Source organism: Ictalurus furcatus, chromosome 27 (assembly GCF_023375685.1).
Source record: "Ictalurus furcatus strain D&B chromosome 27, Billie_1.0, whole genome shotgun sequence".
NCBI lineage: Eukaryota > Metazoa > Chordata > Actinopteri > Siluriformes > Ictaluridae > Ictalurus > Ictalurus furcatus.
The window spans coordinates 17,108,149-17,123,112 of NC_071281.1; the positions used below are offsets into that span (position 1 = coordinate 17,108,149).

The window sequence follows — 14,964 nt, forward strand, 5'->3', positions numbered from 1 at the left end:
TTCTTACGTAGAACTGAGATTTCTTTTGTAATAACTGAAGTTAAGCTGAAGTTTAACTCTAGTGATAGTAGTCCATTAGCAGCTATTTTGTGGCATCTCAAATCTCAAATATATATATATGTGTGTGTGTGTGTGTATGTGTGTGTGTGTGTGTGTGTGTGTAAAATGTACTGTATATCCCACCTGGTGTAGTAGGAGACGAGTGAGGCGTTGCGGTTGCCAGCGGGGCTGCAGCGTATCGTGTAGTTAATGATGCGTACGTTACTGAACGGCGGTTTCTCCCACCGCAGCCAGATGGACGTGGAGCTGTTAGCCTGAGCTTTAACGATGCTGGGGGGCAGTGGGGGAGGGTGGTCCAGGGGTCGAACTGCAAAAAAAAAAACAATACTAACACAATAACTACATGTCTTTAATCCTAATCTTAATCACAATCCTAACCTGACCATTAACAGTAATATAAACTAAATATGCCATACATTAGAGATGTAGCGCGATGCCACTATCCGTGTCTGTATCTGTATTAGTATTTGAGCTGGATGTGGATATGGTCTAGGCGGCAAGGAGTCGTTAAAAATATGGTTCAAACCCAAAATCCACCTCCGAGTGACACTTCCGGCTACATGCAAGTCTTGCCATAGTAACCAAGTTTAATGTTTGATGCAGGAAACAAGCTCTGAATAACGTAACACAGTGTGACATAATGTAACGTTACAACATAAAATAACAAAGCGTAACATAACGTAATGTAACATAACATAATGTAACGTAATGTAACGAAATGTAACAGAACATAATGTAACATAACAACATAATGCAGCGGAACTTAACGTAATGTAACATAACATAGCGTAATATCATGTAACACAATGTAATATAACACAGTGTAACGTAACATAACATAGCGTAGCTTAACGTAATGCATAACAATGTAACATAGCGTAACGTGACGTAACGTAACAGCATGGCATAACATTGTGTAACATAACATTATGTTATATACGTTATGTTGTATTATGGTAACATAGCGTAATATAACATAATGTACCATACCGTCATATAACAACGTAACATAGCGTAACAGAACAAAGTAACACAGCATAACATAGCGGAATGTAACATATCACAACATAACGTAACAGCATAACAGAACAAAGTGACATAGTGTAATGTTATGTAACATAGCTTAACACAGCATAACAGAAATTAACCTATCTTAAAACAAAATAATGATCTTATTGACAATTACAAGATGGTGTTTTTATATGGAGATCTTGCGAAACGTACGAGATGTAAAATGCATTCTTTAAGAAAGAGTGATTCATTTTCGTGGTTTATCTGACACAAGCAAATCGTGCAGCCCTGCACCTGTGTGTGTATAAAACTATATCGCTAATTCAAATTCATTTTAAATAAAATATATGCGCACTAATACGCGCACACACACACCTCGATCAGTGAATTTCTCGGTCCGGCCCTTCCATATGGCAGGATAGCCTTCAGCCTGCTTATTACACGCCCACACTTTCACTTCATACAGGCGGTCAGGAGCTAAAAGGCACACACACACACACACACACACACACACACATACAATGTAATAAGTTCTGCAAAGACAAATGGCCTGTCATATGAAAGTAGGGTGAATTCCGTCTCACCGAGGCCCGTGATTTCGTAATGCTTTACTCGCTTGCGTAGCCTGATGTGAGAAGCGTCAGCCGGAGGACTCTCCTGATTGGCCGCCTCGTCGCCATCCGCTTCCCGATAGGCCAGTTTATAGCTGGTGATCTGCGTGTGATTGGGCGGCGGCTGCCATGTGACGTGGAGGGAATGCATCTTAGCTGTCACTCTGAGCTCAGTGGGAGGAAAGAGCACTAGAAGACAGACAGAGTGCGAGCGCATACATAATTATAATAATAATAATAATAATAATAATAATAATCCAGATCATAAACTTAAACCATGTATATTTACATTTCTCCTACATTTCTCCTCCAGCTTTTTTTTTTCTATTGCATTTGAGTCAACAGCGCACAAACAGACCCCGACAAGTAATGTTCTTCTACTGTAAACGTGGGGAAACCCTCTAACTAAAAAAATCCTTCCAAAATTATTGGCCCCCGTCATAAAAACAACAGAAACAAATAACGCATGGAATGAGTGATATTTTGAACTTAAACATATACGTTATAACATTGTATTGCTTTATTTTAACTCAATATTTTAAATTAAAAAATATCTTTTTTTAAGTAGGGTTAAAACTGGGTTAAGACGTTTTGCTTGCCCCCATGCTGATGGAAGACAAAAGGATTTGACATGTGCGCAACTTCACATTTATACCCCAAGGAAACAGGAAATGGCAAATGTGGCGTTTCTGAACCCTTTTTTTTTTTTTACGATGATGTCAATTCGTTTGCGTTATTTTAAATATTATTAGGAGGTGTAAATACTTTTACTAGATTTTTGAGAGAAAAAACAACAGTGGGGTTTTAATGAGATTGATTTTTAGTTTTTGAGGTAAATCATGTGTGCGTGTGCGTGTGTGTGTGTGTGTGTGTGTGCTCACCCTGAGTAAGGTTGGATGTTTGGGGAAAGGTCCACTCCGAAGGCTCACCAAAACCTACACCTGCACGTGCAGCCATCTGTAACTGGTGTGTACGATTGGGCTTCAGATCTCTCAGGGCCACCTGGGTCTCGTTACCATCCAGCTCCACTGAGAACACCTCTTCTGCTGCCACACACATCAGAAACCCTCCTTATTATGACATGTTATAAGATATGATTCATACAACTACGGATAAAAAAAATGTATAGTGAGGTTAGTGTCACTGCGATTAACAGGGGATATATGACACAATGCCCCTCCCACCCACAAAACACATCACATACAATCGCGAAATATCTGGTCCCTCTGCGACTCACCATCCTCCACCGTCTCCACAGTGATGGACTGAGATGGACGGCTGGCCCCCATGGGCGAATAAGCCACCATGTAGAAGGTGTAGGCCGTGTGAGGTTGCAGCTCCTTCACGTGGAACTCCGTCGTGTCGTTGTTCACTGCAAACTGATACTCCATGTTATCGAACCCTGCTGGAAAACAGAGGAGTTTTTATATCAGCAGCGTAACCTGTGAAATGTCCGTATGCGTTATTATAATATTAATGTTAATGAGACGATACCAAACTGATGCCAAATCTTTCTGACAGCTTCCATTTTATATCTTCTGACGCTTTCTCACTGAAGGTCCGGTTCGCAGTTGAAGCTAATAGTAAGTACAGCGTAATGGGAGTCATGTCGACTTACTACTCTTATTCATTGATGAACAGACCTCGGAAATCTTTCCTCAGTTGCTTGTGACGTTTGTTTGTTTGTCCGTCCGTCCCGTTTGTTTATTTTATTTTGTACCCTTAAATTAGTATAAAAATGCTGCTAAACACAGCACCCTCACTGTGAGTGTCCTACCTGTGGCGCGCTGGTAGTGGATGGAGAATCCGATGACCTGCTCGCGGTTGTGCTCTGGAGGATCCCAGGTGAGCAGGACGGAGGTGCTGGAGTGAGGCGTGGCCTGGAGGTGAAGTGGAGGACTGGGAAGCCCCGCCCTCACAATGACGGACAGTTTGGCGGTGGCGCAGGCGGTGCCCAGGACGTTGGAGGCGAGGCATTGGTAATATCCGGCGTCGTCCGGCCGCAGCTGGTTGATGAGGAGAACACCGGGGCTCTGAGTCTTCACCCGCGCGGTCCAGTGCAGACGCTCGCCGTCCTTCAGCCAGAGCAGAGACGCAGCCGGAGAACCCGAACTGTTACACACAAACCTCGCCGTGTTCCCCCGAGACAGCGAGACCGACTCAGGAGGTTTCACAATCACCGGAGGGGCTGAGGGAAAGAACATAAGGATAACCAGTTAAATACAGCAAAATAAAAGTGAAGACACAATAAGAAAGAAAAAACAAAGAAAGAAAGAAGAGAAAAAGTTTGATGGACGTATTAAAAAAAAGAAAACCAAAGATAAAAAAAACCAAAGATGAATATAAGGAAACAATGGATGGATGAATGGATTGATGGATGGAAAAAAGATCAACATGAACACAGGACTAATGGAAAGTAAGTGGATGGTAAAATAAAAATGAAAAGACAGAAAAAGAAAGAAAGAAAGAAAGAAAGAAAGAAGGAAAGAAATGGATGTTTGATGGATGTATTGAAAAAAGTTTAAAGCCACATAGAAAGTAAGAAAACCAAAGCAAAGATAAAAGAACAAAGATGAATACAAATACAACAAAACAGATGGATGGATGGATGAATGGATGAATGGATGGATGTGTGGATGGATGGATGAATGTGTGGATGGATGAATGTGTGGATGGATGGATGGATGGATGTGTGGATGGATGGATGAATGTATGGATGGATGGATGGATGGATGGATGTGTAGATGGATGGATGGATGGATGAATGTGTGGATGGATGGATGGATGTATAGATGGATGGATGGATGGATGAATGTGTGGATGGATGGATGGATGTGTAGATGGATGGATGGATGTGTAGATGGATGGATGGATGGATGAATGTGTGGATGGATGTGTAGATGGATGGATGGATGGATGAATGTGTGGATGGATGGATGTGTAGATGGATGTGTGGATGGATGGATGAATGCATGGATGGATGGATGGATGTGTAGATGGATGGATGGATGGATAGAAAAAAGATCACCACGAACAAAGGAGTAACAGGAGTAAATGGAAAGGATGGCAGTGGAAAGAAATGATTCGAATCCAGCAAGAAAGAACAAAAATGACAGAAAAGTTAAAAGAAGAAAAATGGGCAAGAACAGAAAAATCAATGGATGGATGAAAAGAAACAAAGAAACAAAAATGAACAAAGAAGGAGAAATGTTAAGTGAAGAAAGCAAGAAAAGTCAGTTGTATAGAAAAAAACGATGGATATTTGAAAGAAAGAAAGAAATGTAGGAGAGAGAAATTTAGCGAGAGAGAGATGGAGAGAATGAAACGTAATGAAATTATATATACGGCATAATTATAATATAATACATGTATTATTATAGATATTATTGGGGTCAGTGATTCAGTTGGTTCTACAGAGTCGGTGTTACCCAGCACACGGATCTCAGCGGAGGCCGAGACGAACTCTCGCGTTTTAGGCTTGTTGGCGCGACACACGTACGCTCCGGCATGGTGACTGAGTGTGTGAGGTATTATCAGGTTGGTGGCGAGGACCAGCACATCTGCAGCAATGGGTTTCCCATCTGTAACACATAGAGGAGCTTATTACAAGATGAATAGAGAAAGATTACAGCAACACACACACACACACACACACACACACACACACACTCACACACACTCACACACACACACACACACTTACACACTCACACACACATACACTCACACACACACACTCACATACTCACACACACTCTCACACACACACACAATTTTCATCCTTCATCCTTCTTCTCTTTCGACTTTTCGGATGAAATTTTTGTATAAAACTATTTATACATTTGTACACTCTGAAAATAAACTAAAAGCTAAAAAAAAAAAAGTCAAATATACACATCGAAGGTACAAAATATATTTCCCTTGATGGTACGACAGCAGCACCGAGGAAAAGTACAGTTCGGTATTGTTATTTGTAAGCGTGCGTAAGGAGAATAAAAGAAAGGGAATTAAAGGTGGGATCCTCTTTCCGGAGAGAATTTTCCTCCTATAATAGCGGCGTCTTGTGCACGGAAAACTGCCCGAGTCTGATGCGTACTATTAATCAGCAGGAGGCAGTAGAGAACAACAGAGACCACATGGTGCTGCTGTAATTAATTCTATAGGGACGGACTGACCAGCAGCATCTGCCATGTTTTCCAGCAGACAAAGGAAACTGCATATAAAAAAAAAAAAAGAAAGAAAGAAAAAAAAAGACTAGACACGGTCGTGTTTGCCAGAACGCCTTCAGCTGCACAGCATTTATCATGCAAATGTCAGCGGGACAAAATCTCTGATCAGACGCACGAGAAGAATTTGATTGCGGCTCAGTGAGAACAATGGCTCGACGTCTGGAGGTCCGCTAGATTGTCGAGCGAGGAAAAAAGAAGAAGAAAAAAAAAACGAGCCCGCTCCTCGTGCTTTGGAGAATTTCTCACATACTGTATAAGAGTGACGCTGTGATTGGTCCAGCTTCCTGAGCAGATACTGGCGCATAAAATGTGCGAAAATCTATGGCATCATTTCAGTCACAAATCACTTTAAGGATCGCGCTCAGATTCCGGAAAAGGCGCCTGTAGAGTGATCGAGCGATAAAATCGAATATAAGAATATATCACGTACGTATCGTGCACCGTTCAATCTGTACACGTAAACGAAGACAGCACTAGTGTCATATTGACGTAATATTTACATTTCTACCCATCATGCCACTGTAACGCTTTCATTTCCCCATGAGGGATTCATAAAAATGGATCTTAACTGAGCTTATATTATCTATAACATGAGGATGTTCTTCAAAAGTACATACACACACACACACACACACACACACACACACACTATAGAATATAGCCTACCTCTCTATGGTCAAAAGATAGACGATAAAAATGACTGAAAAAACATCAAGTAAAGATAAAAACGACCGGAAAACTTTTAAACGCAGGAATTTCGTGACGTTCGATGTTTTGTGATCGTTCCAGCAAAAAAAAAAAAACGCTTGATTTTGCTGCGGCGTTTTTAAAAATTTGTGTACAAACTTGCGAAGTTTTTTGCGTTGGTTTTTTGTTTTTGCAGAAAATTACTTGAATTGCCGAAATCGCAACTGCACGAAATTGTTTGTTGGTCAATGAGACCTTTCATCTGCACTCACGTTCGATGACGTCACGTGACGCGTCCCGGCCTGGACCTGCGGCGAATCCGTGGTAATTTTGAAAAGGAATGCAAGCTCCTCCGAATATTGCGGCGTTGTGTGTTCATTTCTGCGATCGCAAAATGGCTAAATCCTGGAGGGACTGCTTTATGCAAAGTTGAAAGAAAAACATAACTTAAAGATTATGATTTCTTAAGATCGTATCCAGTCATACACAACCTCTCATTGGATGTGTATCGAGATATTATAATAAAGTTCTATAATAGAGCTTCGAAGAAAGTAGCAGGGATTGTAAGATATAAATCGATATAAATTTTGCACTAATAAGCACGCTATTTCATTTGCGTTTAAGAAGTTAGCATGAGAAGCTACTGCTGTTTTTCATCGGGAACGGAGAAAAAGCTAGACAGACCACGCCCACAAGTGATAACAGTAGCATGTGTTACACGCCCACAAGTGTATTGCGATCTACTGTTACACTGTTTGGTTAAATATAAGCTTTATATTTTATTAGCAAAACAAATGCTAGCAACGTGTCTCCAGTCCAGTTCACCACACTGTTTTCCCTAAAAAAAGGGGCGGAGTCTTGAATTTTTCATGCTGTGTAACTCCTCAGTTCATGCTAGCTTTTAGTAAGAAGCACTAGCGTGTGTGTGTGTGTGTGAGATCTTACCTCGTCGACTCCAGGACACGAAAGGTTTGGGTTGGCCGTGAGCCATACACTCCAGCACCGCTGGCCGTCCTAAAACCACCGTCAAGTCTCGCGGAGGAGCTACAATCATCACCTCGCCCTCCTCTGAAGGACCTGATACACACACACACACACACACACACACACACACACACACAGCATGGGTTAGCGTTCTCTTTTTACAGGTGTGTGTGTATACACACAAGCTCACAAGACGGCAGTAGCGTGTGAGAGCTTGACAACCAGACAAAGCATTCAGCCAAAGGGAAAGTGACTCAGGGTCAAACAGGCATCCTGTCAACACACAGCTGTCTGAAACACTCTCCAAAGATGTGAGAGAGAAAGACCGCGCGAGCGAGCGAGCGAGCGAGAGTCTGAGAAAGAGTAAAACAAAGAAAACATAAAGCGTGTAAGTGGGTCAGTCTGCTCGCTTTGAGTCTAGAGTCTAGCTGAATCTTCGACGAGGAAAAAAAAATCTATTCCTTTACTTCTAAATACCAGACACTCTCAAGGCACGGCTGTATGATTCCGTGAAACACTTCTGAAAATAAGCACTTCTAAAATGAACAGCCTCCATTATGGTGAAGTACCTCAATTTTCAAATATGGAGCGCCATAGAAAACTCGATGGATATACGACCGCGACGTTTTTATTTTTTATTTTTATAGAAACCAAGACCGAGAGGGAGAAATACGTGCACTGATGATCTGACAGTCCAGACTTTAACATGCAGTGAAAAAAAGCATGCAGTGTGTAACATGAGATCATAACTAAGAGCCTTTAAAGTAAGGAAGAAAACGCTCCGTGTCATGATGTTACAGGAAAATAATCAACAACGGGGTGGTGTGATGAAGCCGAGTGAGTTACTCACACCGACCCAAAAGATTTCCTTTTACCTAACCCTCTATCGTGTTTTATTCCTCTTACGCCACAGCACTTTGCCCTGGAGCACGATTTTTATTCATTAAAAACTTTTTTCTTTTTTTTTTACAATTTTTTTTTTATCCGTTTATAGTTTCGTTTAATGGTGTGCAAAACAACATCTCTTACTTTATAGCAGCTATATATATATATATATATATATATATATATATATATATACACAAATAAAAGTCGTTCCCTCACCAGCCTTGTCTTTCTATCTCTTAAACTGACCAAGACAAAAATAAATAAATAAATAAATACATACATACATACATAAAAACGCAGCTTCCTGTGTTAATGAGAAACTGCGACATAAACAACGTAAACGTTCAATAAAACGTCACCGTATCGAACATGTTTTATAATCCGTTTATTATTAGTCCTAAATTACACGGCCGTCGGCTGTATGAACGAGCTGTTGCTATAGAAACGGTAACGAATTCGAACGAATGCATTAATATTAATATAAACCTGTGATTTGCAGTTGCGCTACTGTCAGAGATGCTGTAACTCAACACCTTCTGACCAATCAGGTTACAGGATCCAACAGCGCTGTGGTATGTGTGTGTGTGTGTGTGTGTGTGTGTGTGAGGCAAGTGATAATAATTTTTATTTAAACAGTGCCTGAGCCACTACACAGCCAGAGCCATTTTATTACCACACACAATGTGCTGTGATTTTATTAGAATTCAGACACACACACACACACACACACACACACACATAAAGGCCCGGAATACAGAGATTAATTTGCGTGTGCAATCTGATAAAGTGTGTGCGCAGTTAGCGAGCGTGTGTATCACATTACACATGGAAATCAGGCGAGGAAATGATATTTAAATGTGATTTAGTGTGTGTTTTGAGTGTAGGTGTGACAACATCCGAACCAACACACCTGTAGATATAGTAGCTGTATTCTCGTGCAATATAAACGAATTGCTAACTATTTCCTGGTTAAAAAAAAAAAAAAAAAATCCTTTTTTATATGCTTGACGTTATAAGGAGGAAGGGAAGGGGGACGAGTGCCATTTAATTTGATTACACTTTTTTCCTCCCATTTTAGCTTGGTTAGTCGCCTAAACGCTTACTGTACTTTTGCACTAAAATCGACTGGTATTTGTAGATATTCATGATTCCCTCCACCTTGATAAAAGCCCGAGTTCTGGCTGAAGAAAAGCAGCTCTAAAGCATGATGCTGCCACCACCGTGCTTCACCGTGGGTGTGATGTTCTTTTTGGGGTTTTTTTTTGCACCAAACAAACCTTTTGGAATTATTATACCTTTAGGAACTGGTCTCATCAGACTATAACACATTTTGCCACACGGTTTGTGATGATTTAGTTGAGCTTGGATGTTTTTTGTGAGAAAGTGCTTCCGTCTAGACGCCCTACCCCAAAGCCCAGACGTGAAGAATTCGTGAGATTGTTCTCACATGCAGAGAGTAATCAGTACTCGTCAGATATTCCTGCAGCTCCTTTAATGTTGTCGTTGGTCTCTTGGCAGCCTCCCTGGTACGTTTTTATCTTGACCTTTTGTACATTTTGGAGGGACGTCCTGTTCTGATTGTTTCACATTGAGCTTGGAAAATGTTCTGACACGATTTATCTTGGTCTTGTTTTTTTTTAAATTTTTTTTTTTACTTTACATATGCCATTTTTTACCAGGGGTGTGTAAACTTTTCATCCACTGTATGCTTGCTCACTATGAAGTCAAACTACAGGTATATAAATAAAACTTCCCCGGAACACTGTGGATGAGGCAGGAATACACTCTAAATTAAACACCAGTCCATCTCTGGGCACCGTGCACACACACACGTACACACTCATTCACACGTACAGGTAGTTTAGAGTCAACGATTGTTTTATTGGTGTGTTTATGGGAGGTGGGAGGAAACCGGAGGACATGGATGAAACCTACACAGAAACGCAGAGAACATGAGAAGCTTCATTTGTAATTGTAATGGGGTTATAACATGTAATAATGTATATAAAAGTAAGAAGTGTCGTACATTTACAGAATAAAGGAACATGCTACTGTGTTCAGATACGTGAATGTGTGTGTTACTGCGGAACATTCAACCTCTTACCACTTAACACTTCGTTTGTGCTTTTGTTTTGCTTTCTATGCACGATGTCTGAGCCCGATGGGCGTAGGCAGCTGTGGCTCAGGTGGTAGAGCGGGTCGTCCACTAATCGTAGGGTTGGCGGTTCGATTCCCGGCCCACATGACTCCACATACCGAAGTGTCCTTGGGCAAGACACTGAACCCCGAGTTGCTCCTGATGGCAAGTTAACACCTTGCATGGCAGCTCTGCTACCATTGGTGTGTGTGTGAATGAGTGTAAAGCACTTTTCCATTCATGGAACCAGGAATCAGTTTTTCAGTGAGCACCACAGTAGAGGTACTTAAAATAAACCAAACGGGAAAAAGGCGTCACAAAACTTCTTTTTAAAGCAACCTGCCATCCAATGCACTGTATCTGCATCCTATTTACTCTCTCTCTCTCTCTCTCTCTCACACACACACACACACACACACACTCAAAACCCATTTATGACATGGCAAAGAAAAGTAAAGGCATGCGATGATTTTCTCTAAAGCCGACAGAAATAGAGAGCATGAGACAAAATTTCCGAGCTAGACTCAAGGACATACAGGTAATAATTACAGAATCCTTCACACTGTTATCTCTCCCTCTCTTTCACTGCGCTCTGCTTTTCTAATTCCAAAAAAAAGTTCACAAAGACTTCCAAAAGAGAAAAAACTGGCATCACAATTTTACATTTATTTCCCTCCTTGTATATTTCCTTACCATACACGTCATCGAGGATAGTAATTCTGACAGTCATGACACGAATTAAATAGGGGTGAAGTGATCATTATTTCATTATAACTCGACTTCCTAAAGTGTTTTTCATCTGATACCACGGCAATTTTTTCATGATTTCTTTAATAAAAGAATGACATCATTCGTTTTTTTGTTTAATTCATTATAGGTATATTTAACGTTGAGGAACGGTCATTTACAGTATAATAAAAGCTACAAAAGTCACGTGTTTCTCTCTTGTAAAGTTACAATGCACCTTGTCATGTTCGCAAAACAAACTGAAGACTTTCTCTTCTCGGGTCAGAGAGTTCGAAAGATACAGCTAAAACCTCTCGCTGACACGGGAGACTCCGTAAAAATGTTTTTTTTTTTAAAAAATTCGTTTTCTCACTGTATTCATCACTATAGAAACGATGACGTACTAGAATGAGCGCATTGATATAAGCCTTTGCTTTGTACCTGCGGTACATTATTGACTGCAATTCTGTGGCACGAACTGCCATCGCTAATGCATTAAAGATCATCTCAGCATATAACAGGCTCAGACTGCTGTGCTTACTGTGTTTATACACTCATATCACATTTATAATAATAACAATAATAATACGCTATGAGAGGGGCAATGACGCAATCCTGCTCATGTACAGACGCACTCGTTCACGTTGAGAGGTCTGAAAGCAGCGATTAGACCACTCGTATTCTTTTCCCTCTGAAAGCAGAACAGGGTGATGAGTGAAGCTTATTAGAGTCGCTCTAACAAGAAACCGCTTGAAAACAGGCTCTGTATGCATGAAGGACTCCGAAACAGGAGATGAGCTTGATAATAGTGGGGCTTTGTGCTAGTCATACTTAAGTGTGTGTGTGTGTGTGTGTGTGTGTGTGTGTGTGTGTGAGTGAGTTGGTAGCTACCTGATGTAACAGTTAGTGAAGCGTCTTGGCTGTAGAGCTTGTGAGCGGAGTTAGATGCTACACAGCGGTACAGACCTCCATCGTCTGCTGTGACGTCCAAAATCTGCAGGATGCCGTTTGGAAGCGTTACAAACCTGTTACAGAGAAATGAGAGCGAGGGAGAAAAACAGAGCGTGTTTAAAATGTGTGTTTCTTAATATCAGGACTAGTCTTGATTGATGTAGTATATAATCCATCCAAAATACAATATAAATAGTTCATTCATTCGTTCGTTCGTCTTCAGTAAGCGTTTCATCCTGCTCAGGGTCGTAATGGATCTGTAGGCTATCCCACCCTGGATGGGACTCCAATCCATCGTTCTTCACACCTAGGGGCTCATTTAGTGTAGTCATGTAGCATGTAGGAGGAAACCAGAGAACCCGGAGGAACCTCAAACGGACATGGGGAGGTATTTGGAAGGTAGGAGGAAACCAGAGAACCCGGAGGAAACTCAAACAGACATGGGGAGATATTTGGAAGGTAGGAGGAAACCAGAGAACCTGGAGGAACCTCAAACAGACATGGGGAGATATTTGGAAGGTAGGAGGAAACCAGAGAACCCGGAGGAACCTCAAACGGACATGGGGCGATATTTGGAAGGTAGAAGGAAACCAGAGAACCCGGAGGAACCTCAAACAGACATGGGGAGATATTTGGAAGATGGGAGGTCTGGATCAAACCAGACTCTGAATTTGTATGGTGATAACACTAACTGCTAAACCACTGTGCCGCCCAACGTGGTTAATAAGTCTTCGTCAATTCTGTATAAGGGATCTCCCCAAAATTGGAAGCTGTTAAACTCGGAGCTCTCGGCAGCTGGATGTTCACATGATGCTACAAGCTGCTGAATGTCAGTCACTGAGCTGGTTAAGGATTTTTTTACGAGGAAGGTGGAAGGTGGTCTTTTTGGCAAGTCATACTTTGAAGTTGGGCTTGAAGGGTAAAAACGTCAAGTTTTTTTCGTTTGTGTGTTCAGCATGTAGATATTCTTCTCAATTTCATGCGTCCTTCAAGAAAGCCCCCGTGTCGGCTACAGCATGCTCCTCCACGCTGGCCGCAACAAAAAGTGAACGCGATTGTGCTTTTAAATAAGTGTTAAACTGTTTGATGAAACTATACGCATTGCAGTAATACAAATGTTTTCCTGTTCTGTGTCCAGTATTCCTGGGACATGCTCTAGATCCACCATCTCCCTATATGTCCACTCTAACAGGAACACCTGTACACCTACTCTATTTAATGAGTTATCCAATCAGCCAATCATGTGGCAGCAGCACAATGCATAATATCATGCAGCTACAAATCAAGAGCACAGACTCGCCCAAACTGGACAATTGAAGACTGCCCAGTTTGGGTGAGTCTGTGCCCATGATATCTTCAGATTCCTGTTCTGGAACCCAATTTGGTCTTCTGCTGTTGTTGCTTGTCCACCTCAAGGTTCAGTGTATTGTGCCGAGATGCTTTTCTGCTCACCACAGCTGTAAAGAGTTATTATTTGAGTTACTGTATCCTTCCTGGCAGCTGGAATCAACCTGGCAAGGTATTTCCACCCACAGAGCTGTCACTCACTCAATGTTTTTTGTTTTTCGCACCATTCAGGGTAAACTCTAAACCATTTGTGTGTGAAAATCCCAGGAGAGCAGCGGTTTCTGAAACACTCAAACCAGCCCATCTGGTACCAACAACCACGCCACGGTTAAAGTCACAGAGATCAGACTTTTCCGTCATTCAGATGTGTGATGTGAACATTACCCGAAGCTTGTGATCTGTATCTGCATGGGTTTATGCGTCGTGCTGCTGCTGCTGCCACATGATTGGCTGGTTAGATCACTGCATAAAAGTGCACAGATTTAAAGCTACCTATTAAAGCTGACAGTGTAAGTGAGTGTATATAATTCATATATTATTTATATATACATTTATTGGAAAATGTATTTTTTGTAATATGTACCATAAACAATTTCTCTCGTTATCTTTTCATTTTTAACGAAAAACCCGTAACACTTCTATTCATGCATGATTTAAATGTGCTCTATGTTATAAGGGAGCTCAAGAAACTAGACGTACACCCACGGCAAGCTATTTTTTTCAGTCCTTCCCTCATGTGTTCAAAATGTGTTTCTGTCTTCTAATATGTTGTAGGTGTGAGAACAGTTTGGCTCATTGTATGTAATAGCAAATAAACACACAGAACATCAACATGGAGGAATGTCCTGATCGATTTATTCTTATTATTATTACTTTTTCTTAGTAATTTCTCAACACATCTGAGGAAAATGTTGATATTCCAGAGAAATTTGTTGTGTTTTCAGTGTCATTCTGCCTTTACATTGTTTGTATATTTAAAAAAAAATTGCTGTGGGGTAGCTAGCGAAATTCTTAGCGTATTACCAAATTACATTTACCATTACAGTGACTGACGCTAAGAATATTTACACTATCGTTTTAGCCATACGTAGTATTTTTTTTAGTAATCTGTCAACACATCTGAGGAAAAAGTTGATATTTCACACAGATTTATAATGTTTCTGTCTGTTTTTGCTAGGGTTGGACTGATTAAATAATGAATTCTTTGAATCAAGATAGCATACATTTTAACAAATACATATATGAGGTGAAAATCAAAGCAAAAAGGATTTAACCACTGAAGGATAAGTGATCCTCTTAGCTTATTCTAATCATTTCCAATCTTATATTTATC

The 14,964-nt window shown here is 40.9% G+C and overlaps 1 protein-coding gene across 4 annotated transcripts in view; it reads right to left on the bottom strand.

Annotated features, from left to right (window-relative positions):
- Positions 1-14,964, bottom strand: part of igdcc4 (immunoglobulin superfamily, DCC subclass, member 4) — a 49,971-nt gene that overhangs the window by 10,999 nt on the left and 24,008 nt on the right. For 2 of the 4 annotated variants that reach the window (XM_053617050.1, XM_053617047.1), the window contains exons 4-12: positions 12,225-12,358; positions 7,544-7,675; positions 5,111-5,263; positions 3,460-3,870; positions 2,920-3,087; positions 2,564-2,728; positions 1,656-1,871; positions 1,447-1,548; positions 184-367 (exon numbers count right to left, since the gene is read on the bottom strand). In XM_053617050.1, the coding sequence (XP_053473025.1) occupies positions 184-367; positions 1,447-1,548; positions 1,656-1,871; positions 2,564-2,728; positions 2,920-3,087; positions 3,460-3,870; positions 5,111-5,263; positions 7,544-7,675; positions 12,225-12,358 (1,665 nt within the window). The remainder of the gene's footprint in view (positions 1-183; positions 368-1,446; positions 1,549-1,655; positions 1,872-2,563; positions 2,729-2,919; positions 3,088-3,459; positions 3,871-5,110; positions 5,264-7,543; positions 7,676-12,224; positions 12,359-14,964) is intronic. The other 2 variants (XM_053617048.1, XM_053617049.1) reach the window with 2 other exon arrangements.